General features: G+C 38.9%; 1 protein-coding gene across 1 annotated transcript; it reads right to left on the bottom strand.

Annotated features, from left to right (window-relative positions):
- Positions 1-2,351: 2,351 nt before the first annotated feature.
- On the bottom strand, positions 2,352-24,841 carry LOC115214468. The gene is made up of 2 exons (XM_029783668.1): positions 24,274-24,841; positions 2,352-3,097 (listed from the first exon to the last, which is right to left on the bottom strand). The coding sequence occupies exons 1-2, from the start codon at positions 24,839-24,841 to the stop codon at positions 2,352-2,354; spliced, it is 1,314 nt and encodes a 437-aa protein (XP_029639528.1).
- Between the last annotated feature and the right edge of the window lie 2,280 nt (positions 24,842-27,121).

Genomic DNA, 27,121 nt, shown 5'->3' with positions numbered 1-27,121 from the left:
ACACCAACAACTCAGAGAGTGTAGTGGGTGCTTTTACGTGCCACCGGCACGAGGGCCAGTTTGGTGGTATTGACAACGACCACGCCCAAATGGTGCTTTTTACGTGCCACCTGCACAGGAGCCAGTCCAGCGGCACATGCAACGACCTCGTTGGAATGTTTCACGTGCCACCAGCACAAGTACTAGTAAGGTGATGCGGTAATGATCATGCTTGAATGGTGTGCCTAACGTGCCATCGGCATGAAGGCCAGCTTGTGTCTCTGGCAACGATCTCACTCGAATGGCAATCTTAGCGCTCCACTAGCAACGGCTGCCAGTCACCGAGTTTGATTTCGAATTTGATTTCACTTGCTTCAACTGGTCTTTGCAACCAGAGTTTAGTGTCCAATGAAGAAAAGGCACACATAAGTGAACTGGTTACCCCCTAGCATGGGCCACAAGGTTATGGTCACACTTGCACTTGCCGAGTCTTCTGCAGCACAGCATATTTCCAGAGGTCCTGGTCACTAGTTATTGCCTCGATGAGGCCCAATGTTTGAAGGTCATGCTTCACCACCTCATCCCAGGTCTTCCTGGGTCTACCTCTTCCACAGGTTCCCTCAACTGCTAGGGTGTGGCACTTCTTCACACAGCTATCCTCATCCATTCTAGCCACATGACCATACCAATGCAGTCGTCTCTCTTGCACACCACATCTGATGCTTCTTAGGTCCAACCTTTCTCTCAGGGCACTAACATTCTGTTGATTATGCACACTGACATTACACATCCATCGGAGCATGCTAGCTTCATTCCTTGTGAGCTTACACATATCCTCAACAGTCACGGCCCATATTTCACTGCCATGTAGCATGGCTGTTCGTACACATGCATCATACAGTCTACCTTTTACTGTGAGCGAGAGGTCCTTTGTCACCAGCAGAGATAAGAGCTCTCTGAACTTAGCCCAGGTTATTCTTATTCTAGCAGCTACAGTTTCAGTGCACCCTCCCCCGCTACTGACTTGGTCACCTAGGTAATGGAAGCTATCAACTACTTCTAGTTTTTCTCCCTGGAATGTGGCAGAAGTTGTTCTCTGCACATTTTCAGTGTTATTTATAGCTCCCGAGCATCTGCCACATACGAAAACCATCCTCCCAGTTAGCCTTCCTTTGATATTGTTGCACCTCTTATGTGTCTAAAGCTTACACTGGGTACATCTTATAGAGTTTCTACCTACGCCTTTTCTACAGATCGAGCAGGGCCATCTACCTGAAGGGACCACCAGATAAAGGATCGGGGGACCCTGTCAAAGGCTTTCTCCATGTCAACGAAAGCCAGGTACAGGGGCTTATCTTTGGCTAGGTATTTCTCCTGCAGGTGTCTAACCAGAAATATAGCATCAGTGGTGCTTTTCCCTGGCACGAAACCAAACTGCATCTCGTCCAAACTGGACTCTCTCCCTAATTAGTTGGGCTATCACCCTCTCCGTGATCTTCATTACCTGATCCAAGAGCTTGATACCTCTGTAATTATTTGTATCTAAAGCATCACCTTTACCTTTGTAACAGTTGACTATAGTGCTGCTACACCAGTCATTGGGTATGATTCTTTCATGTATTGCCTGGTTAACTATACAGGTGACCAGGCTAATGCCAACACTGCCAGATATTTTGAGCATCTCTGCAGTAATTCCTGATGGGCCGGGGGCTTTCCCTGTCTTCATACTCTTAATTGCTTTAACTACCAAGGTACTGTCAACTCGGATAGCTGGTTGGTTCAACATTCGGCAGATTCTCTTTCTCCCATTCATTTTCTTTGTTCAGCAACCTTTCATAGTGGCGTCTCCAAACCTCTCTCTTTGCAGCCTCATTTAGTGCAAGAGAACCATCATCCATGCGAACACATTTCTTTCCTACAACATCACGATTCTCTCTCATACACTGTCTTGCAACATGAAATACCTCAAGTCTTTGGTCCTCATAGCACAGAACATTGGCAAATTTTTTCTTATCTGCTTCCCCTCTGGCTAAATAAACCTGTCTCCTAGCTTCTCTTCTGGCAGTCTGATACAATTCCCTGCTACCACCATTCTTCCAGTCCTTCCAAGACTGTCACTTTTCTCTAATAGCCCTGTCTACAACATTGTTCACTACCACATTATTTTGGGTTGAGAGGGGACTTTGCACCATCCACAGATCTGGTCAGTGGCTCTCAGCAGGTTGTCCCTTAGAAACCTTCAGTTGTCTTCTACCCCATGTGAAGCTATATCACCTTCTATTTCTATATATATGTATATATATATATATCAATGTCGTTTCCTCTTAGGGTGTACTTTTAGGGTGTACTTCAGTGTTCTACATTTTCCTTGTTCATATGGTTTTGACTTCTTGTAATGGTGTTGGTACCTGTAAAGTGTCATATAGCCAATCCATCAGTATTTCTACTCTTGTTGGTTGCTTTTCTATGACTCTTTCCTTAAGCTGATTTCTATGTCTCTTTTCCATTCCATTTCTGCTTCTTACACCATACATCATTCTTCCTATGTATGTTACAGTTTCTCCTTCTTTCCAGTATTGCTTACCATTTTTGTACATTCTTATATATACCTTATCACCTATTCTAAAGAATTTTGGTATGTCTTTACAAGTACGTATTTTCTTCTTCACTGGTAACAGTTTATCAAATACTGACTTAACCTTTCTGGCAAACATTAATTTTGCTGGGGAACTTCCTTCTGGCACATTTGGATTCGGAGTTACCCTGTATACCCTTAAGAATTGTTGGATTGTGACCTTGTCTGTGGCTTCCTTATTAACTTTCTTTAAAGCTCTCTTAAAAGAATCCACTGACCGTTTGGCCCTTCCATTTGATTTAGGCTGATATGGTGCTTTAGTTTTATGTTCTAATGTGAATATCTCATAGAATCTTTTAAACTCACTGGATACAAACTGTGTTCCATTATCAGAGACAATTGTATCCGGTACACTAAACTTTGAAAACAGCTCATGTAAGAAGTTTATTACTGTATATGGGGTTGCTTGTTTACACCTTGTGACCTCAGGCCATTTTGTGTAGCTGTCCACTACTGTTAAGTAATAATATCGATATACTGGGTCTGCAAAATCGATATGCAATTGGGACCATGGTATTTTCACTTTTGGCCAAGGTTCACATTTTGTAGTCGGTAGTTTTGCTGCCAGGGCACATCTTCTGCAGCCTTTTCAACTTCCTTGTCCATGCTTGTCCAGTATTCAAAACTTCGCATCAGCCTTTTCCTTCTAGAGATGCTGGGGTATCCCACATGAAACTCTTTTAGTGTTCTTTTCTGTAATGTATGTGGTATGACCACCCTCTGAGCTTACATTAGTACCCCACCATATATAGAATACACGTTCATATCTTGGGGGTTCTTTGCATCAGACCTTTTTTTATTTCCTTTTGTAGACCACAGTTTTCTATTCTACTCTTCCAAAGTTACTGGTAGTTCACACATGATGTTCCACATGACTTCTTTTTGTTTCAGTTCATTTGACTGCTCCATTTACACTATTACACAAAGTGCTTTTGGGTGTATCTCATAAATTAAATTTCTCCATGCATTCAGTGCCAAATAAATTCATGGATTTTTTCAACACATAAACTTTCACTTTTTTTGTTCAACCTTTGAACATTATATTACAAATGTGTTCGCCCATGGAATATAATTTTCTTCCCCTAACACCATATGCGATTTTGTTTGAATTACATAATTTTGGTTTACCCATTTGTTACCATGTTTTCTCCTTTATGGTTCTGATATAATTTCCTGTGTCTAACTGCATTCTTACACTACTGGTTTCAATTCTCCCAGTCATGAATTTTCTGTTTGTTATAGTCACAACTTTTCCTGCTGACAAACTATTTGCATTTCCTTGTTTGTTCCATTTTCCTATCAGTCTAATTTTGCAGTGTGATTTTTATATATCCTGTAAACACGCAGCAAAAACACTTTGCTTTTTATATGGACAATCTTTTTTCAGGTGCATCCCACCACATGCTATACATGGGTCTACATCCCAATATATTTTCTGTTTTTCTTGCAACACTTTAGTTGTCTTTTGACATTTTTGCACTGGTCTTATGTGGAAATATTCTTTCCATTGAATTTCTGCCATATCATGGCTTGATTTTAATATTCTGTTACACTCTTCTGATGGTTTCTGCATTGTCAAATACTGGTCCATATTCAGTTTTGATAGAATTTTCATTTGGATTTCCGCATCCCTTCTATCTGTCAAAAATACACAAAGTCGTCTGCAGAAATCTTCAAGGCAATCTGTGGGGTCAGTAGTGGTTTTTATAGAGGACAAGGAGTCAAATTTTAGAAAATTTGAGAAAACCCGTATCATGCTGATTGGTTGATTTATAGACCAATCATGTGAAACTATGGTGGCTCACTCCAGTTAGGTTTTGAATCTTGTTACAGTTTCAATTAATGTTGAAACTATCAAAACATTTATTAGAATAACTTTGTCACTTTTAAGTTTGTGTTTAGAACATAAATATGGAATTTTAATGGAAGATTTTAATTTAGATCACTTGAAAAAAATGTTGTTTATATCAGAGAACTAGAGGCAGTATCATGCAGATTTAAATATTTTAAAACTATTTCTGATTTTTTTTTGTATTATCTTAAAAACCCTAAACTTATTAGGTCAGTGTCATTAAGGAGCCTTAAATTAAAAGACTCAATGAGGCTTCAAATATTATACTATAGTCAGATTTTGTTTGATAAAACTCTTCAGGATAAAATATATGTTGACAGCTATCATGTCTAATATAATATACACATTTTAGTCATGCATTTGTATCTCTTATTCAGAAAGAAAAAAAAAAAATTTACTACCAAATTAAATTTTCCAGTAACCCATTGATTTTGTTTTCATACTGTTTGACCTTACTTTCGGGAAGTGTATCTCTGTAAGTGGGTTGTAAAGCTCTCACACACCATTCACCTACATCTAGTTTCCTTAGTAACAGCTAGGCTACTTACTAAATATGGTATTATGTCAAAAATACTTTATCCAAGCAGATGAATCTTAGGTATAGTGATGTTAGAGATTGCTATGGCAGTTCTATCATATAGAAAATAACAACTTGAGTAACAGTATCATATTAAAATTTTTTGCTACCACATTTCTATTGAAATGCACTGCCTTTGTTTCAGTTACTTTTGAAAACGATAAAGAATTTAAAAAAATAACTTTGTCCTTGTTAATCTGGTGAAACATAAATTAGCATGACCTTGTCATGGAAGTATTTTTATTTAGATCATTTCAAACTAGAAAGTTTGTAACATAGAATCAAGATCAGTTTCAGGTGGGTTGGCATCAAAAAGGTTGAACAACTTGAGTACAATGTAATCTGGTTGCACCTTGCTCTATGGAACTGCAGAAAATATATTCACATAGCATATTTTCTACACATCTGTGGACTCATGCCTCACTGTTTGGCCAATACCTGCTGGTCATTAAGTCTCCTTGTTCAGAGCTGACCTGGGACAACAGCAACAATGACAATGATGATGATGATGACAACAATGACAACAGCAACAACTTCAACTGAAAAATCTTCAATTCTTGATCCTTTCTTGGATATAAATCCTTTTCCTCTTTTATCTCTTGCACCTATAAAGAAATCTATTCCTTAAAACATACCAGATGTGAACCATATTTCTTTAGATATTATTGTTTAGCAGTATTTAAATAAATATTAACAATTATTTAAATATTACACCAACTTAACTACTTCTAATTCTTGTTGTTGGTTTCATTGTGCTATTTTCTTAACCTTTTAATGTTTAAGAAGAATAAATGTTTTAACAAGTCTCATATTTTTTCCTAGCCTAGCCATTGCTACTTTTAATTACCATCACATTTAAAACCCACATTTATTTGCTGCATATTTACATCCAACTTCTAAATTGTACATCTGCTATCCATTTCAAATTCAGAACTATCCTACATATTTGTGTTCCTATTTAAACCGAGAGAGAGAGAGAGAGAGAGAGAGAGAGAGAGAAGTAGATGGTAGTAAAGATAACCTGCCAACAGAAATTTAGCATTTTCAACATAGTTATTAGTATGGCCTGATGAAATCTGGTTGCATCTGGTATCATTGTTTATAAGTTAAACATAAGGTGAGAGAAGTGCCATTGTCTGGTAAAATCAACGTGGTTGATGTTCAAATTTCAAAGACTGAAATCGGGAAAGAAAATTTTATATATGCAGGTATGAAGTGAGTTCTAGAGGAATAAGATAAATTAAGTGCAAGAACTATGAGGTGAGATATGATAGAGGAGTAGTGAGAGGAAGAGTATATCAAATGGGTATGGCTGGAGTTGGGTATACATCTCATTGGTTTAGAGAAGCAGAGGGTATTGTTTACTTAGGGTGGGAGAGGCATGAAAAGGAAGAACATGTCTGTGAACTGGTGATTGTAATATACTAGTGTGTGAAGCATTGCTAATCAGCTGGATTTCTTTTCAATGTGTGTAGAGCTGTACACTAGTATTTGCATGTGAGCAGTTCACCAATTACAAAATTCTATTGCACTTGAAATTTGGTGAAGGTCAACTGCTGATCAGGGCTGAAGTATTTCCTGACATAAGGAGATATATATATATATATATGTTGTTGCTTGTCCGTCAATATCTGGAGATGACAAAGTCTGTGTTCTCAGTGATGAGAGTGCCTGACTTCACAGTCCAGAGCCATAACGATAGTTTGTTGTCTGGATTGAGACAGATGCTGCCCTGTGACATCTGTCTCTTGCAGCAGTGAGATGCTGCTACACACGAGGTGAGAGAGCTTCACGCTGATCTGTCTATGGCAGAGGCTTCAAGTTTGCATGGACTAATGCCACTCCATTTGTGGGTGCTTTTCAGGATGTCCTTTTACATCAGTTTAGGGCTTCCTTGTTTGCGTGAGCACTGCATGAATTCACTGTACAACAGCTGTCTGGGTACATGCAAAATAGCATTGTCATACCTTTGTTCTTCTGTGCAAGTGAGACATGGGCTACTATGAAAAGTGCCATTGAAAGATCTGTGTTCAGAGTATCATTGCGAGAGCGTGTCTGAAATTAAATGATTAGAGAATGGAGTGAAGTGAATGATATGATCGCAGAATACCAAAATCACCAAGTTCTGCTGGATCAGACATGTCTCAACATTCACAGACAAGTGGATGCATGCAGTTGCTGAGTGGATTCCAAGAGACCAGAAAAAGTCACCCAGAAAACCTCTACACAGATTGCAAGACAATTTAGTTAAACTATATGGACCAAGATGAAAAAGAATAGCACAATCAAGAAAGAAGAACTGGAAGGGCATTGGGACCAGTGGTTTATAATAACATCCAATAGTCTGGTTGATACAGTGATACAGTGACTGTGATGTTTGTATATACATGTGTGAGTGTGCGCATGCACGTGTGTGTATTTCTGTGTACGTATGTATGTATAAGACGACAATAAGTAAGGCAAGGACCACTTTTCACCTGTTAAAGAAAGTATGGAGTGCAAGTGTAATTTCAATAAAGAACAAAATAAGAATTTTTAACACTAACGTAAAAGCGGTGTTATTGTATGGGGCTGAGACATGGCGAACAACAGTTAAGTCAAATAAGCAAATACAATCATTCATCAACAGATGCTTGCATAGTATACTTAAAATTAGATGGCCCAAACACATAAGCAATATGGAGCTATGGGAAAGAACAAATCAAGTTTCGATTAGGGAGCAAATATTTAAGAAAAAGTGGATTGGTAGCACAATGAGAAAAGACAAACCAAATATAGCGAAAAGTGCTTTAAAATGGAAACCAGATGGATATAGAAAGAAAGATAGGCCTAAGAACTTGTGGCGTTGATCAACACGAAAGGAACTAGAGAAAGGGGGACATTCACGGCAGAGTATAAGTACAGAAGCGAAAAATTATGTGACATGGAATTCAATTATAAGAGGCCTATACTCAGCATTGGAGGGTTAAAGGCAGAAAAAAAGAAAAAAAAAAGAAAAAAAAGAAAAAAAGAAAAAAATGTATGTATATATATGTAAAACTAAATTGATGAATACTGGACTGACAGCCAAACATTTGTCATTCACTTTCTGAAAGATGTTTGTAATCAAAGCACTTACTTTCCAATTGCTTAATTTACATGCCATTAGTAGCCACTACTATGTGGTATAGTTCTTGGTTATAGGTAGCAGAAGCACTGTAAGACAGATGTTTGTTTGTCAAATAATAGAACTGGCTTTAACTTCTGAGACTATTGTTTAGTGGAAGACAGTCTCCACCAAATTGACTAGCCTTAGACATACAACATGAAGATGATATCCAGTGATGTCACTTCATGGTAATGACTAACAGCACTCACTAGTCTTGAAACACAGTGACAGAAATGGTAATATTAAGGCCCTATGAAGATAAACATAGAACCTCTGATTGTTGAGCACACATTCTGTTAGATAAAATAAAAATATAAATTGACATCATTAGAATTATAAAGTCTCAGGAGAACATAAAATAATTTTTGGAACAGATCTCAAAACACATGAAGTTATAAATAATCCTTTCTACTATAGGTACAAGGTCTGAAATTTTGAGGGAGGGGACGTTGACCCAAGTGCTCAACTGGTACTTATTGTATTGCCCTCAAAAGGATGAAAGGCAAAAGTCGTCCCTCACAGCATTTGAGCTCAGAATGTAAAGTCGGTAGAAATGCCACTTAGCATTTTGTCCAGTGTGGAAATGATTCTACCAGTCCACCATCTTTAAATATTGGTTTCAAATTCTGGCACAAGGCCATTGGCCCCAGTGCTCAGCTGGTACTTATTTTATTGACCTTGAAAGGATCAAAGGCAAAGTTGTCCTTTGGAGAACTTGGAACTCAGAACAAAAGACAGAAGAAACACCAGTAAGCAATTGTCCAGCATGCTAACAGTTCTGCTAACCTGCCACCTTGTAAAGTTATGAATAATATCATGTAAATACTGGGTTGAAAATCCCTTCCAGATAGAAAAAGAGTTGGAGGCTGCCTGTAGGACACGAATGCAAATCTCCTGTTTCAATATTTTCAATCCAAAAGGATTTCTCAACCCAATATTCACAAGCTGTTATTTGCAGCTTTATTTGCTTTGAGATAGACTGTTCCAAAATAGAATTATAAATACAAATATTTTGAAGTATATCTTGCCACTGCGACACTTCACAGGCTGTGTGATAAATATCTTGATCAATATCATTAGATTAAATTTTATCTAATATTAACTTTAACATCATAGATTTTGTAGACCCTAATGACTGTATTCAATGGGTTCAATATGTATAGTCAAACCTTTGATGGAATATTGATTATTGATAACAAGGTCTAAGTTCAAACATTATTACAGCTATTGTATTGTGTTATTATTTTGTCTGGAAACAGCATGATTGAATGATTAAGAAAGGCTTGCTTTGCAATCAGAAGATCCCAGTTTCAATCCTCAGCATGGTATCTTGGGAAAGCATTGTTTACTATGGTTTAGTGTTCACTCAAGTTTTGTGAGTGAAATTGGGTCAGTGGAAACTGTGACGAAGCCTGTTGGATGGATTGTCCTTGTAATTAAAATAGCACAGCTTTGTCATACATTGTCTCCCTGATTCTGTCTGAAGATTGCAGTAAGCAAACATGTGTCTGTAGAATACTCAGCCACTTATAGGGGATGCTGCAAACTTCCGGGCTTTAAGGGTATCATGAAAGGCTTGGTTGGAGGCCCAACCTTCCAAGTTTTTTTTTACAGGGCTTAGAAAAACTGAAGGACTACTACAATAAGTGTGTGAATTTGAGAGGGGAATATGTTGAATAAAATCCGAATTAACTGATCCTCCTGTATTTTCTTTTATCCAAAGCCAGGAACTTTTCCACACTGCCTCGAACATGCTAATTTAATGAACAAATGCATTGCTTTTCTGAAGAATTTATGATCAAAGGCATTCAATCAGGAACATTATGTTATTTTTAGGGCATCTACAGTTGCATTAACGTTCCCACCTCTTCCTTGAGATGATAAAGTGTTAGTTGAGGGAGGTTTAGCTGCTTTTTCAACAGATCAGCAGAACATATGCAGGCTCCTTCATTGGCTCATCTGTATTGTGTGTTTCTAACCAATGTGTGCAACTTTGCTCTTCATGGGCCAACGAGGGAGCTTCTGTATAATTACTTCCCTTGCCAGAAATAGCAGCCAAATACCCTTGAAGTTTCACCATATCATATATAAATAAAGGACATATTGTGTTATGTAATACTGGATCCATATTGCCTTAAATAACAGGCAGGATGTTCATGGTTAGCATACCTTCCATTATAAGTCTGCTCGATCAGGACTGACCCTGGGTTAAATAACAACAGCAACAAAATATTGCTGTTTTTTGCCACTCTGGCCAACTATAACTTTCACTTCAAAATTGAATGGCTGGCTGTATGAAGGGCAACAAAAAGTTAAAAAAGCAATTGTTTCAGCAGGTCAGAAGCTATGACTATCCAACCATAACAACCCATCATTATGAAACAATGGACGTAAAACAGTAATTAGACAATAATAACTGAATAGAACGCATTTTATTGTAGATGGGCTGGATTTATATCAGTGTGTGATCACCTTTGTGAAAAGGTAAAATAAATTTTGTCCTTCAGCCTTTGCTTTAGGTTTTCTCTTGCATAGTCTACAAATTAAAGTGGGTATTAGTTCAGGTATATAAACACACATACATACACATACATGTGTGTGTGTGTGTGTGTGCATGCGTGTGTTTTTATATATATATATCTATACACACACACACATATATATATATCATGTGATCACGTGACCAATAAGGCTATCAGATGTTGCTACACATCACTGGTCACAATGTACATTGCATTGTTTTAGCCTTCAAATGACACCACCCCGCTGGCTAAGTGAGCAGGCCAACAGAAGAAAGAGTGAGAGAAAGTTGTGGCAAAAGAGTACAGCAGGGATTGCCACAACCCTCTGCCGGAGCCTTGTGGAGCTTTAGGTGTTTTTGCTCAATAAACACTCACAACGCCCGGTCTGCGAAACAAAACTGCAATCCTACGACTGCAAGTCTGCTGCCCTAACCACTGGGCCATTGCACCTCCACACACACACACGCACACACATATATATATGTATGTATGAATGTATGTATGTATATACGATGATGGCTGTCAACTCATGTCCGAGGAAGACCAGTGCTGACCTTTAGGAACATCGAGCACTCTAGGACTAACTTATATTTTGCATTTGTTGCTCTGTTGGTGGTTAATGAGCCCTGCTCTTGACAAGCATACACGACCACAAACATTGCAAACCAAGCTTTCTCCATTCACTACACCAGCAGTGTGCTTTCGAGCAGCATGCTTAAATTCTTCACGCAGAATATGTGCTCTTTCAGAGGTATTGTTCCCCTCCTTCACCTGCTCCCTCCATCTGTGGTGATGACAGGCATTGCTCTCCCAGTCAGTCTCCTGCATATCACAGACCTTTAATGATTATTTGACACAGTCCTTAAATCACAGCCTTGGTTTCTGTTGGGGTCTCTTTCCAGTAACAAGTTCCTCATATAGCATCTGTTTAGGGATCCTGCTATCCTTCATTCTAATAAGGTGTCCAGTCTAGTATAACTGGTGCTTGTGTACCATTGCCTCTATGCTTAAGATATCAGCTTGCCTCGAGACCTGTGTGTCTAGAGTTTTTAAGGTCTAGCCAACATTCAGAATGTATCTCAGACATCTCTAATGGAAGCATTCAAGGACCTTTACATGACATTTGTAAAGGGTCCATGTCTCACATGAGTAAAGGAGCGATCTCAGCACACATGCATGGTACACAGCAATTTTCTTTTGCTTTGTGATGCCAAGGCAAACAAAAAAATACACATACACACACACGTATATGTATACTTCTGTGTGTGTATACATATATGTATGTGCAGGTTTGTGTCTACTTGTCTTGACATTGTGTGGTATTTGTAAACATTAAACAGTCACACAAATAGTGTCATTTGTTTCCAATCTTCCGGTAAAACATGTTTAGCCATGGGGAAATATTACCGCATTTGAAAACAGGTGCATCCGGCTGTAGAAAACCTGCTTTAACAAATTCTGTCTGATCTATGCAATCATAGAACAAGGGACATTAAACCAACAATGATGATGACAACAGCAATGACGCCAATGATGGTGATGATGACAACAATGACAATGATGACAGCGATGATGATGACAACAACAATTGTGATGATGATAATGACCCCCACCAAAAAATTATAAGTAAACAGGAGTTGGAGATTAAAATAACATCTATTCCTAAATAATTATTTTAATCTCTAACAATTTTCACTGTAAAGAAGTTCTGCTGCCAAGTAAAATCCAATTAAATTGTCAAACATTTTTCCATAATGTTGGTGGTTATTATAAACATAACTTCAAGAAAGATAAGCTACATACCAATCTTTAATTACCATTTTCTATAGCTTATATGTTTGGTAGAGTATATGGAATTTCTTTTTTTATCAGGGTTGTTGCAAAGAAGACAACAAAATCTGTTGAGATGTTTTGATAAACAAAATTTTTATTCTTCCTGTAAACAAAATGCAGAGAGTGTGTTGAATATTATTGTTCTTGGTATTACTGTAGCAACAGTTAAAGTGTGGTTAGCTGCTTGCCATGCAACTGACTTCTTTTGTCTTCTCACTGTTCATTGCCTTGTGTTGTCAGCTGCTGTCTGCTGTCACTGTTGGCCATCTTCCATGGTTTCTATCAATGCTCCCTCCAAGCTTTCTCTCAAGTAGTCAAAGTGTGCCAAATTTAAACTGATGGTTAAGCTCAGAAGGAAGACCACCAAAAGATGAAATTGTCACTGGAACCTATTCCACTCAAAGTCCTGTTGGTTAGATTTCTTTTCATCACACAGGTAATATTCTGGCAAATTGTGACATTGAGTGCAATGGTCTGACTACTGAATATTCCCACAACAGGATTTTTCAACTGATCAAGAATATTGCATACATATTCAGTCCCTTTAATTTCTGACAGAGAAAAGAAAAATTTATACTTTGATAGGGTACTGAACAATGGGTGCAAGAGTCAACAGTCCATAAAAATAATTATTTCTAATATAGGTACAAGGTATGACATTTTATAGGGTGTAACTAATCAATTTCATTGACACCCCTTCCTCCAATGCTCAAATGGTACTTATTTTATCAACCCTTAAAGGATAAACGGTAAGGTTGACTTTGGCAGCATTTGAACTCAGAATGTAAAACCTGAAGAAATGCTGCAAAGTATTTTGTCCAGCATGATAACAATTCTATTAAACTCATTGCCTCAATAACAACAACAACAATAATAATAATAATGATCTTTTTTATTTGTCACCAGCGTGGAGGATGAGTTGGGGACAATACAAAGACAGACATAAAGTGTGAGGGTTTACATATGATGGAATGATATGAAAAAAAAAGAAGTGTACACAGTGTACATTAAAAGATGTGAAGTATACATAGTATACAGCAATAAGGGAAAAAAATGCAGCGCAGCTGATACCCTCACTGTTTGAGAAATATATTAGAAATGATCTCGTGCAAGATAACAACCATCTTTGGCTAGTTTGACCGTTGTGTTCACTGCTCTGATTGGTTGGCATTGGTGCAGGTTGTCTCTCGACTTATTTTGTGCCAGTGAGTAACCCAACCAATCACAGCCTTTGGATAAGGTCTCGTGACACTGTTTTTCTTATGCCTTGTTTGAGGCTACTTCAGGCTTTATAAGGCGCCAGCATTCACTATTCCTGGTTTTTTGGCTCTAGACCTTCTAAGGTCTAGTCACTGACCACAGAGCACTCAACCATGTTCCAGCAACACCGGTCTTAGGTTCTAGTCCATTTCAGGACTAACCTCTGACCACATAGCTACTCAGCCAATTCCAGTTCGAGCGACAGTCAACATGCAAAGCAGGACCTTTCCACCACCGACACCTTCATTTCAACGATGCCTTTCTCTGCCACCACCATCGTCGTCCTTCAACTTTGATGTCGTCTCCATCTCTGTCGACTTGAGCAATATGTACACAGCACTTTCCTAGGTTTAGCTTTCTCGCTGTTGTGATGTTCACTGAGGTAAGCAGCTCCAGTCTACCTGAAAGAACTTCCTGTATCAAGAGACCCAGCACAGCATTGAAGCCTCAACCTCTACATGACATGTGTTCAACCGACATTCTGCCTTGTGACCCCAACAACAGAACTTACAGAACTGTTACTATTGTGTACCTCACTTACGAACTGGTAAACTAATTCCATCTTCACTCAATATGCTGAGAGACTCATCCTATGCTCTGTATTCTGTTTTATAGGCAAACATCTTATTTGTACTTCTGTCGCACACACGAACACACAGGCACAAACACTTGTCGCATGCACACAGACACTCCACTTTGCTAGCACTCACACACACACTCTCATTGTACACATTTGTAAATAAAATCTTCTTCTGTCTCAAACAGTAGAAAGGTTGTCGTCCTCACTTATTCCTTTGGCACATATTCTTTACATCATGTGTTTGACTTCTAATTTTGTTAGGCGACTGTGCGGTGTTAAAAGGAGACGTTTCCATCACCCACTCCTTATGTACGGTCGTATTCCCTACAAAAATGTGATGGGGATGGGGCTACCTGATACAGGAAGACTACTAGGGATGATCGAGGAACCCCACCATCACCATGAATACCATGGACAAATACGTTTTCCAACTCCTTTCCTCCAACTCACAGGTCTACACAGAGAGTGATACTATCCACTCTTGCCATTTTCACAACTTTCACCCACCTTTTCATAATATCACTCGAGGAAAGCACCTTCCTCTCCAGCCTCACTTTCCTTTTCAAGTGAAACTTGAAAAAGTCAATGAGGGCTTTACCAAAGAGGAATGTCTTTGTCCTCATTCCTTTCAGCCCCCTCCACCAGACAACCTCTTTCACGACAGCAACCAGGCAAAAGAAAACTGCCTTTGCCTGCCTAATTAAACGAGGGCAGTGGGACAATCATCAGTATGGAGTCGGATGACAGACAGATTAGTCCCACACATGACAGCAGCTGTTCAACATAACTCCACAAGACACTGAATGAGTGCATGCAGAACCATTTCGTTGCTCTGCGTACACCTCAGACAATCCCATCTGATAGCACATCCATGCCTGTAGAGTTTATCTTGAACTGGTAGCACCTCCACCCACCCACCTCTAGTAGCGCTGCCAAGCCAAAGACATCTGGAAATTATCCATAATAGTCTCCAACTGGAAAGTCCTCAGGAACAGACTACTTAGTCCATCTTCGTCAATGCCCAGAGTCTCCCCTAGGATGTTGTTGCACTTTTTAGCCACTAATCCTCAATAATTTATTGCTAAAGTGGAACATCCACCGATCCTATTGCCCAACTGGTAGAGGACAGAGGGTGCCTGACGACATTCTAAGTGCCAGGCACTCAGTCTTGTCTATTCTTCACCCAGGACTGCAGGTCCATCAAAGAGATGAGTTATGGAAATACATGCCTCACAAACGGAGACCACACATGTTCACCTTCTAGAAATCATTGCAGGTGACACAACCTCAGTGCATGTCCATGCATCAAAAGCTATGGCATGCCTAAGCCACCACTCATAGGGAGCTGACAGCAGATTGACCACCTGACCATTGGAATGCATCCCTTCCACCAGAACATGAACAAAAGACAACTTGATTAAGCAATAACTGGGGCAAGGCATGACGGTCAGACAATAAATGATGACAGAGGTGTAGGCATTTTCCACCTTTGCCTGACCTTCCAAGGACAGCTTCCTTTCAGCCCATTTCCGGGTAAGACTGGCCACCCTCTTCATCGCCTCATCCCAGTTCTTATCCACCTGGAGGTTGGGACCAAACCAGATTCTGAGCAGTTTAACTGGTTTGTCAGTCCAGTGTCTGACAATGCCATCGAACAGCATCGACCTGCCTCTCCAGGTGCCCAGTCACAAGCCCACCAACTTCTCAGCATTGATTTTAGCCCCTGAAACTGACTCATATTCTTCTAGAATGGAGCCAACTGTCTCCATTTTGGAGGCATCCAACACCATGACGGTGACGTCATCCACATATACAGACACTGCTCTTCCAAGTCCCTGTTCGAAAGGGATGCCCGTCAACTTCCTCAGCAGTGGCTCGAGAGCCAGCTCATACAGAAGAGGTGACAGTGGGTAGCCCTGACAGACTGAGCATGCGATGCTAAACGGTTCTGATAGAGGACCACTTACTTTGACAACCAAGGTGCCACTGTGCATTACAATAATCCAGCTCCTGAAAACGGGTCTGAAACTGGCTGCTTTAAGGATGGCTTCCAGGTTGTGATGGTTGACCCTATCGAATGCTTTTGATTGATCCTAATTTATCAGGATCAATACTAGACTGCCAATAACAAGCGCTAACCTTTTCACTAACACCTTGGTCAAAATCTTTAAAAATTCACTAGTATGTCCCTACTGTCAACGTTCTTCTTCAGCAGTGTAACCACACCTGACTAATAGCACTGGGAATTCTCCTACTCTTTTGCCTGTTGTGGTAAACATCTGCCAAAAGGTTGCCAAACAAATCTGGCATAAATACATAGAATTCATCAGGCAGACCATCTGAACCTGGCGATTTGCAACTTGTGCAATTGCTCATCACCTCTCGTATTTCAGTGGCTGTTATTGGCTTTTCACAGAACTTCATGTCCACTGCTAAGAGTCACGGCTGGCCATCCAGGTATGAACTAAAGTCTGCTACTGTTGTTGACCTATCACCCCCTCCAAACAGTTGTGTGAAGTGCTGCTGAAAAGCTGCACACATCTGCTCAGAACCATGTAGCATACGCCTGTCTCGATCTGTCAAAGACCCAATCGTGGTTTTGTTGCCATGTTGCGTCGCCACTGTTTAAGCCCATTGGACGGTTTTAGTTCTCTCATGTTTTAGCACACAAGCCTTAACTCTGACAACTCAACCTTCATGTTTCACCTCAAAGAAATGGTTAAGAGCCATTCTTGCCACTAACACATCAGTTGCGATACCTTTATTAATTACCTCTTTTAGTTTGCTAACGAGTTCTCCCTCTAATCTGTTTTTTTTTTTCTATTGCTAACTCTTTGCTAAACACTATTGATCCTACTCTAATCACCCTCCTCAAGGCTGTCCACCACCGGTTGTTAACAATTGCCTCCGTCAACTGCTGCTTAATTAGTTTGCTAATCCAGTCCCTGTGGTCTTTGTGCACCAGAAAAGACACATTCAATTTCCAGTAACCAGGTCTCTGTCTATGCATCCTATCTAAATCAACAGTGCAGATCACAAATTCGGGGTCTGTGTAGTCTGTGTAGCCGACCAATTTGAATTGTGGACACCCTGTACTATCCTTATCCACTGACCTAACAAATACTGTATCTAGATAGGGTCTGGATGACTCATTGTGATTGCTCCATGTCCACACTGGCACATCAGGGAAAATCGACCACAGCGGAAGTTGAACTCAGAACATAAAGACCAACGAAATACTGCTAAGCATTTTACCTGGGGTGCTCACGTGTCTGCCAGCTCACTGCCTTAGGGGTGCTAATGTTTCTGCCAACTCGTTGCTTTAGCTACTGCTAAATATTAATAAAAAAATGTACTCTATTTTCCTGTTTGCATCACCAAACCTATATGTGTGTGTGTGTGTGTGTGCGTATGTGCGTGCGCATATATATATATGTATATATAAGATATATATATATATATGGGGTTGTCCTGAAAGTTTGTGCTGATTTCTTTGGTTGCTTGTGAGGCATTTTTCCCTTTACGGAAAAAGAAAAGCATCAAGTGCCGAAAATGGGTTACATTTAAAAGGGTTACAGAATTAACACAGATTATAGGAACATAAATCTTCTTCCACAAAAAGATACCTTAAACTTTGCTCTAAATGGAGGTGTAGTCAAATCCTATTTTATAGGCTCAACCATGTTCTAAAATAAGTTGAAAAGTAAGCTACTATAAATTGGCACAAACTTTCAGGACAACCCAATACATACATACATATAAACATATATATGTAAATCATTAACATCATTTAATGTTTGTTTTCTATGCTGGCATAGGTTAGACTTTTTTTGGAGCAACATGAAATGAAGTGTTTTACTCTTGAACAGAATACATCACCCAGTCCAAGAATCAAAACCACAATCTTAAGATCATGAGTCCAACACCCTCACTGCTAAGCCATGTGCCTCTACAATATAAATATATATATATCATCCTCATCGTTTAACGTCCGTTTTCCATGCTGGCATGGGGTAGATGGTTCGACTGGGGTCTGGGAAGCCAGAAGGCTGCACCAGGCTCCAGTCTGATCTGGCAGTGTTTCTACAGCTGGGTGCCATTCCTAATGCCAACCACTCCTACAGTGTAGTGGGTGCTTTTTCTACATGCCACTGACACAGGAGCCAGTCGGGACAAGGGGGAAGGCAATGACCATGTTCGGATGGTGCTTTTTACGTGCCATATATATATATATATATATATTTGAAAATTATTTGAATTTTCTCTGACTCCTCAGATTTTTTGAATGCTGGACTACTGGTTTTAAATTGATATTAAAATTAATATTAATTTATCTCCCTCAATTTTTATATATATATATATATATATATATTATATATATATATATATATTATATATATATATATATATATATATATATATAATAATAATAATAATAATGATAATAATATTAGGGAGTATAACTCAAAACTTACAGGGAAAAATTCAATTTAGTATTAAATCAAATTTCACAGTATAAATATATGAAATATAAATTAGAAATTAAACCACTATTATGCAACTCAAACAGTGATAGACATAAACCAATACATAAATAACAAATAATATATATTTTTATAAAACATATAACTTATAACTTGATCTCAAAAAGTATAAAAATGAATAATCAATATATAATACTTTTTGAGATCTAGTTATAAGTTATATGTTTTATAAAAATATATATTATTTGTTATTTATGTATTGGTTTATGTCTATCACTGTTTGAGTTTCATAATAGTGATTTTATCTCTAATACATAGTGGCTGTGTGGTAAGTAGCTTACTTACAAACCACATGGTTCTGGGTTCAGTCCCACTGCGTGGCATCTTGGGCAAGTGTCTTCTACTATAGCCTCAGGCCGACCAAAGCCTTGTGAGTGGATTTGGTAGATGGAAACTGAAAGAAGCCCGTCTTATATATGTATATATATATATATGTGTGTGTATGTTTGTGTGTCTGTGTTTGTCCCCCTAGCATTGCTTGACAACCAATGCTGGTGTGTTTACGTCGCCGTCACTTAGCGGTTCGGCAAAAGAGACTGATAGAATAAGTACTGGGCTTACAAAGAATAAGTCCCGGGGTCGATTTGCTCGACTAAAGGCGGTGCTCCAGCATGGCCGCAGTCAAATGACTGAAACAAGTAAAAGAGAGAAAGAGAGAGATATATATTTATTTGTGAATTAAGGTTACTATTGGTTTCGTGTTAAGAAAAATAGGAAAATATCTTAATATCTTAGCAATTTTTCAAGTTGACCACATGGAGGAATGGTGCTTATCTCCATTTTAGATAAACACCAAAATGGAGATGAACACCATTCCTCCATGTGATCAGCTTGAAAAATTGCTAAGATATTAAGATATTTTCCTATTTTTCTTAACACGAAACCAATGGTTGCCTTAATTCACAAAAAAAGAAATTCTATCCACCAATACAGTGTTGAGCACTCATTTTCCTTGTTCGACATTTACCTATATATATGTGTGTGTATATATGTGTATATATATATATCAAAAAATTTGTTAACTTCTCTTGAAATGAATGATGTAAACACAACTGCCTGTAAATATGTATCCAAACTATGATGATCTTTACATATATAATTGGAGATAAGGAGAAGACACATTCCTCAGATGTTTATGCAACGAGAGGCAGGGACTACAGGCTCAGTTATAGAGCAATGGGATCAGGTTCATTCATACATATATAACATTGGTAACATCCTTCCCATGGCATATCATCTTTCATTCCTTCCTCACTCTTATAGCTATCTATCTATCTATCTATCTATCTATCTATCTATCTATCTATCTATCTATCTATCTATCTATCTATCTATCTATCTATCTATCTATCTGTCTGTCTGTCTGTCTGTCTATCTATCTATCTATATATACACACACACACACACACACACATACACATAGATAAATAGATAGATAGATAAGTAGATAGATAGATAGATATATGCATACATACATACATACATACATACATATATACATACATACATACATACATACATACATTCATACATACATACATACATACATGCATACATACATACATACATACATACATACATACATACATACATGCATGCATACACACATACACATAGATAGATAGATAGATGCATAGATAATGTTTCAATTTTCTCTATCTTCACCTTTAACTTTTTTCTCGTTGTCCCTTTTTTTTATCCTCCTGTTTTCAGCCTTACTCGGTTTCCTCGTTTCTTTCTCTATCTCCCACCTTCTTTTCTTTATGTTCTCTTTGCCTTTATAACATATGCAATAGTATTTAGGGGGTTTTTTTATGCTATCTGTTTCATTCAGTCTCTGATTGTTTGTCAGCCTCTCTCTTAAGTGCTTGTCTCTCTCTCTCTGCCTGTCTCCCTTAAGAGAAAGATAGAATGAAAAAGTTAATCCCTGAAATCCCTTATTCTGCCTTATGTAAGAATGTAAGAAGTTCAATTCATTAATTGATACAACACCACAACTGCTATTGTATGATAAGACATCTTTTCTTGTCTTCTTCAATCTGTTTCTTCTGTTTTATTATTTATGACTTATAATGATAGTGGGGGAGAAGGCAAAGGAGGGGAGATTGAAGGAGGAGGAGGAGGAGGAGGTGAAGGGGAGAAGGTGAAAGGGGAGGAAGTGAAGGACGAATAGGTGAAAGATGATGATGATGAGGAGGAGGAGGATAACATAGTGGAAGGCATGGGAAGAGAAGGTGAAGAGGAGAGAGATAGAAAAGGAGAAAGAAGAGGAGAAAGAAGTGGAGAGAGGTAGAAAAGGGGGGGGGGGAGTAGAGGAGAAAGAAGAAAAGGAAGAAGAGTGGAAGGAATAAAAGGAGGTGGAGAAGGAGTGCTGACTTGGTTTCAAATTTTCACACAAAGCCAACAAGTTCAGGGAAAGGGGTGAGTTGATTACATCGACCCCAGTGTTCAACTGGTACTTATTTTACTGATCTTGAAAGGATGGAAGGCAAAGTCAACCTCTTTGACTTTGAGATCAATGTGGTTATGTTAAATATCTCAAGATAAATATCAGCATGAAAAAAAAGAATAATTTGGGAGATAGCTCTAGTTTGCTACAGTTCTCTGGGTAGGAAGGATTGGTAGAAAAGTGTGTAATGCAAGATCTAGGAGGTATGACAATGTGGGGGTGATGAGTATGGGTATGTGATATGGCTTTAAGTATAGTATATACACAATTAAGTGAATATTTTCCTAATCTTTTCTTTGTAGGACTGCTGCCCACTGCAGCTCCTCCACTCAACCATGCAAGGAAATTTTTTTTTGTAGTGTACACCCACCCACAACCAAATACTCCCCCCCCCCCATACATATACACAGTACATAGATAGGGTTACAATCCAAGCTGTGTCCTCTTGAAGCATTTCATCTTATTCCAGCACTCCAAAAGGAGTATGTAGATGTTGTATTTGTGTGAGGTATGCATAAGAATCGAAAAATACTGGAAAATATTTTTTACAGAGCAATTACACATCAAAACAAGAGATAGGTAAACATTTTTTGGTATTATTTATTCACCATTACACATGTTTCATTTGCTAATAGGAATCACAAAATTGTATATGTTGTACAAAGCATATAAGGTATCTCCTATTCAAATATTTTTCAAATTCAATTTTTATTCGCTCAAAAAGCAAAAGCAAGGCCATGTAGGGGGACAGGGAGTTATGTACAGGGAGGGTGGTCATACAAAGAGTTCAGGCCATTTCTGGTCAAGAGAGACTTTGAACTGAGCGGTCGTCAGTATCTTCACTATCTCATCCAGAAGCTTATTCCATGGATCCGCAACCCGAATGGAGAAAGCCCCTCTCCTTCGATTGAGATGAAATCATCATAGATAGAGCTTTTCGGTGTGACCCCGCAGCCCACGCTCTGGAGCAGGAGTGAAGAACAGCTCTTTCGAGAGGTTACACTTTCCACTTATGATGTCGTGAGCGAGAATGAGATCACCACGATGGCGGCAGCGTTTTTCGAGAGAATAAAGGTTGAGTGTCTTCAGCCTTTCTTCATAAGACAAATGCTTGAGATCAAGAACCATGCGTGAAGCCAGCTTCTGGACTCTTTCGAGATGATGTATGTCTTTGAGGAGTATGTCTTTGTGTTTCTTCTTGGAAACCCAACGGGGACTGCTTGGTCAGTCAACCAGATTACATATGCTTTGAGGGACGACCATAGTTCGTCAACTGTGGACATCGTCATCAGGGATCACCAGTCCAGAAGCGCAGAAGCCTCGGTTAGAATTTCAAGATTGATTGCAGAGAAGACTCTACGTGGCAGCGAAGTAGTCGTGGGCGTAGAAAAAGTTGTGTGCATGTCGAACTTCAGGACCGTGTGATCACTCTTGGCAAGAGGGGCGCACACAGATAAGTCTGATACTGATCTTGGATAGCGGGAGAATACCAGGTCCAGCATAGATGGCTGCTGCCCAGACCGATGCCTTGTCAGAGATTCAACATGTTGCAATAGAAAACAATCTTCAGCCACATCAAGAAGCACCTGGCCGAACCGAGAAGATGTTGTACAAATTGATGCGGGCCAATCAATCGAGGGAGCGTTGAAGTCTCCTAAAATCAAACATTCATGAGAAGATGAAACGAATCTTATTGCTTCGAGTAAATGAGCATCTTCCTGGGGGTCAGCAAGAGGCAGCCTGTAGACAGCTAACACGGGCAAACAAAACCCAGATAGGCTCAGCTTGCAATAGACGGCATCGAATTTTGTTGTAGGTTGAGCATTAGTGGGTAGAATACCGCTGGATGGTTTGAGATCAGATTTAACATACACAGCAACACCTCCACCTCGCCTTTTTTCTCTGTCACATCTGAAGAGGGCGTAGCCCTGTAGGTGGATTTCCGAGTCCTTTACTGCTGGAGTCAGCCAAGTTTCGGTGATAGATATCACATCTGGGGAATCACACATGGCCAGTGTAAATAATTCGCTGAACTTTGGAAATAAGGAGCACGAGTTGGTATAGACGATGCTGAGCTGTGAAGTTTGAGGGGCAGGAATTAGGGAACAAGCAGAATAAGGGGTATCAGAGATAGCATCGTATCTACTTTACTTTGATTTGCCCTCGATTCACTTTCCCTGTCAGCACTACAGCATGTGACCAGAGGTAGGACTTGATTATTTGTCCATCTTGGATGCGTAAACCCTTCTCTCCCATCTGTTTTCTCATCTTCAGCTCGGATATCAGGTTTCTCCGACGAATTCTCTCTCACAGTGAGTATTCCTCGCACAAACCCATATTGGGGTCCTCCCAGGCATGCTTCTGAGCTCTGTTCAGAAAGGTTGAAGCCTCCTGATCGGCAGAAAAGATTACTCTTATTTGGTGTGGTGTAGTGTCTGGGGTTGAGATCACTTGGAATCTTCCTAGCCGAGCAACCTTATGGATACTGACATTTTCATTGACAGAGAACAATTCTCCAACTAAAACGGAAACAATGTTTATGTCATCTTTTAGGCGGTTTATGCCTGTATCACCGGTGGATTCAGCTTTACCATAAATGATTGTTGATCTTGAGTGGGCAAAATAGTCGTTCTGTTCTCTACTTGAACTGCGGCATTCGATTCTTCAACGGATAAATTAGAAAGGGCGGTTTCATTGCCATCAGACTTATGTAGGTCGTTGGGGTCGATTGGAATGGGTTTAGTGGTCATAACTTTCCCACCTGGTTTGGAACTGCACTGCCTCTTCTTCGTTTTGGAGGAGCACCACTCCCCAGAATGAACTCACATCAAGATCATTCAGAATTGGTTGAGCAATGGCATTGATGGGAAGGACAAGTGAGGGAGAATCCAAACAGATTTGATCTTGAGCAGGTTTCGCAGCTAAATCTGCCCCACTGGAGTTTTGACTACATTTCTTCTTTTTGGGAGAACAACAGTCTTCAGGTAGGTTTGAGTCTATGCTCTTCAATTCAGGTTGGGGAACCTCCAGGATCGAAACGGCAGATGAGGAAGAATCCGTACAGATAGGATCATGAGTGGAAACAAGCGCCGGTTTTTTTGCCCTCTTTGACCACTTCGATTTTGATCCCTTCAGTTTGGAAGTCCTTAGGGAAGAAATCACGGGTGGCTCTGCGTCAATAGGAGACTTTGAATGGGATTCAGTTTGTTTATTCTGTAACTCAGCAACAACAGACTTAAGGTGCTCGACCTCTTGTTTAAGCAACAGCAATTGCTCGTTGAGATGTTTGTTAGTAAGACTATCTTCTTGATGAGAAATCTTGATTTCAGGGTCTTCATGTGAAAGTTTGATATCACTGATCGCCTTATTAACTGAATTTTCCAAAATAGGATCAGCAGAGCGAGCCCTTTTTGCCGATCTCAGTTTCGATTTGTAGGTAGCTGAGCCAGGCTTGGACAACATGATAGATGGTTGACAAAAACAATCTTTTATAGCTGCCAGGGGTTCTAGGATAATTCTGATAGTTAAAAACAGGAACAAAAACAGCTGCAATCTTTGTAGGTGTAGATAACAGCAGACAAAATCTGAGAAAGTGTGGGTTGAGCCAAGTCACGATCAAAGATTGAAAGTAGACGGTGAAACGAGTCAGGAACTTTTCTTCTTTATCTGTAAGTAGCTTTAGGATAAGGAATAGTAGGTCCAACTTTAGAATATTGATATGCATGTAAAATGCTCCACACGGTTAAATATTATTTGTTGTGCTATTTAGTACTTCAATATTTGCGTGTGCGTATGTTTGTATATATGTGAATAAATGTGTTTCTGTGCGAGAAGGCTCATGTTTTTGTCTTTCGTTAATTTCATTTTATTTTTTCTCACGTTTTTCCCTTTTAAAATATTTTTTAAAGTAATTTTTACACTGGAGGGAGAGCTGAAGGTTTGTTTTTACTGTAAATTCTCTTTTCTCCCAGCAAAAGAAAAAAAAAGAAAGGGATTTTTCATTGGTGTCACCAGTATGATTCAGACACGGGGAAAAACATCTCGATGTCACCGTCAACTTGTTATGTTTCTAATTGTAGCAGTAGTAGTAGTTGTTTCTGATAGTAGGAGTCCAATCGGTCAAAAAGAGTTCAAATTCTTCTGACAGAGAATCAAATAACATTGTTTTCAAATTTTGGCACAAAGCCAGCAGTTTTGGGGGAGAGGGTAAGTTGATTATATTGACCCCTAGTACTCAACTGATACTTATTTTATCGACCTCAAAAAGATGAAAGGAATTTGAACTCAGGATGTAAAGACAGACAAAATGCTGCTAAGCATTTTGCCCAGTGTGCTAAGGATTCTGCCAGCTTGCCACCTTAAGAAAGAATCAAATAATATCATTTGTTTCTCCTACATGTACAATTTTGTAACTCCTATTAACAAATGAAACACATGTAATGGTGAGTAAATAATATGAAAAAAGCTTTTTCCTGTTTGGAGGACATTCTTTCTTTTCTCTTGACTCTTAAACTACTAATGCTCTGTGACGAAAGAAAAGATAAAAAACATTTCATGGATTTCCTTTATATTATAATTTTTTAATAATTGATGAAATGTCTCACTTCATAAAATAATGTTTCATTAACAAGTTACAGGTTATATCATGCTGATAATTTCTAAAAAGAATGAGATAGTGTCATACAAGATTGCCATCAACTACAAATTGTAAGAACTTTAAAATAAGTAAACAAAACATAAAATTAAATACGTGAATTCTATGTATCTTTTTCCTTGTTATTCCTTATTTCAAATTGAAATTTCTAATCCCATCTCATACTATGAAGAATTGATTATCTCCCTAGTAATAGCTGTTATTACTGGAGACACCACATGCATGTATATCATCATGACCACCGCCGCCGCCGCCGCCACCACCACAATCATCATCGTTTAATGTCTCTATTCCATGTTGGCATGGGTTGGATAGTTAGGCAGGATGAGTCAGAGTACTGTTGATCACCAATGTTTTCTTTTGTATGCTTTGTATGGGTGGATATATGCTTCCTAATCCCAGTCAACAGAGTGTACTGGGTGGTTTTTTCATGGCACCACTACTAGTGAAGTCACCAAGTATCTCATAATACAAGACCTACCTCCTTCACAGAGTGTGGTGTCCAGTATGGCAGAAGATGGTTTGTGCCAAGTGTTGAGAGGTTCATGAATGAAAGAGAGACAAGAACAGGTGTCTTGCTGTAGAGGAGATACATAGCTACACACACACACACACACACACAGAGTTTTTTCCATTCAGTTGTTGTCTACCATTCCACTCACAAGGCATTGGTCGGCTGTTTTTATAAGAGAAGACAGTTTTCAAAGGTTACACACAGTTGGATTGAACCTTCTGGTGATATCTTAGGCATTTCAGTAATAGCAACTGAGGTACACACCCAACATACCACACCCATATATGATTGTTCTCATCTTATATATAATATATATATATATATATATATATATATACACACAGTTTTTATGCTATGTAAAGTATATGTACATGCTACACATTTCTAATGTTACATAGATTGTTTACAAGAAATTATGTGATTTCACTATCAACATTTCTAACCAATTTCTTTAAAACCCCTAAATTGTATGTTAACACACACATTCTCACGCGCGCACACACACACACACACACACACACACACACACACACACACAAATGCACACACAAACTCCTCTCAAATTTTCTGCTCA

Source organism: Octopus sinensis, linkage group LG7 (genome assembly GCF_006345805.1).
Source record: "Octopus sinensis linkage group LG7, ASM634580v1, whole genome shotgun sequence".
NCBI classification, from domain to species: domain Eukaryota; kingdom Metazoa; phylum Mollusca; class Cephalopoda; order Octopoda; family Octopodidae; genus Octopus; species Octopus sinensis.
Note: the sequence above shows the minus strand (reverse complement) of the source record. Positions and strands in the feature narration are given on the sequence as shown.

Coding starts and splice junctions, on each gene's coding strand:
- LOC115214468 (XM_029783668.1), bottom strand. CDS start 24,841: ATGTTGTCCAAGCCTGGCTCAGCTACCTACAAATCGAAACTGAGATCG. Junction 3,098..24,273: donor ACCTGCTCAAGATCAAATCT/GTTTGGATTCTC, acceptor TCGATTTTGCAG/ACCCAGTATATCGATATTAT.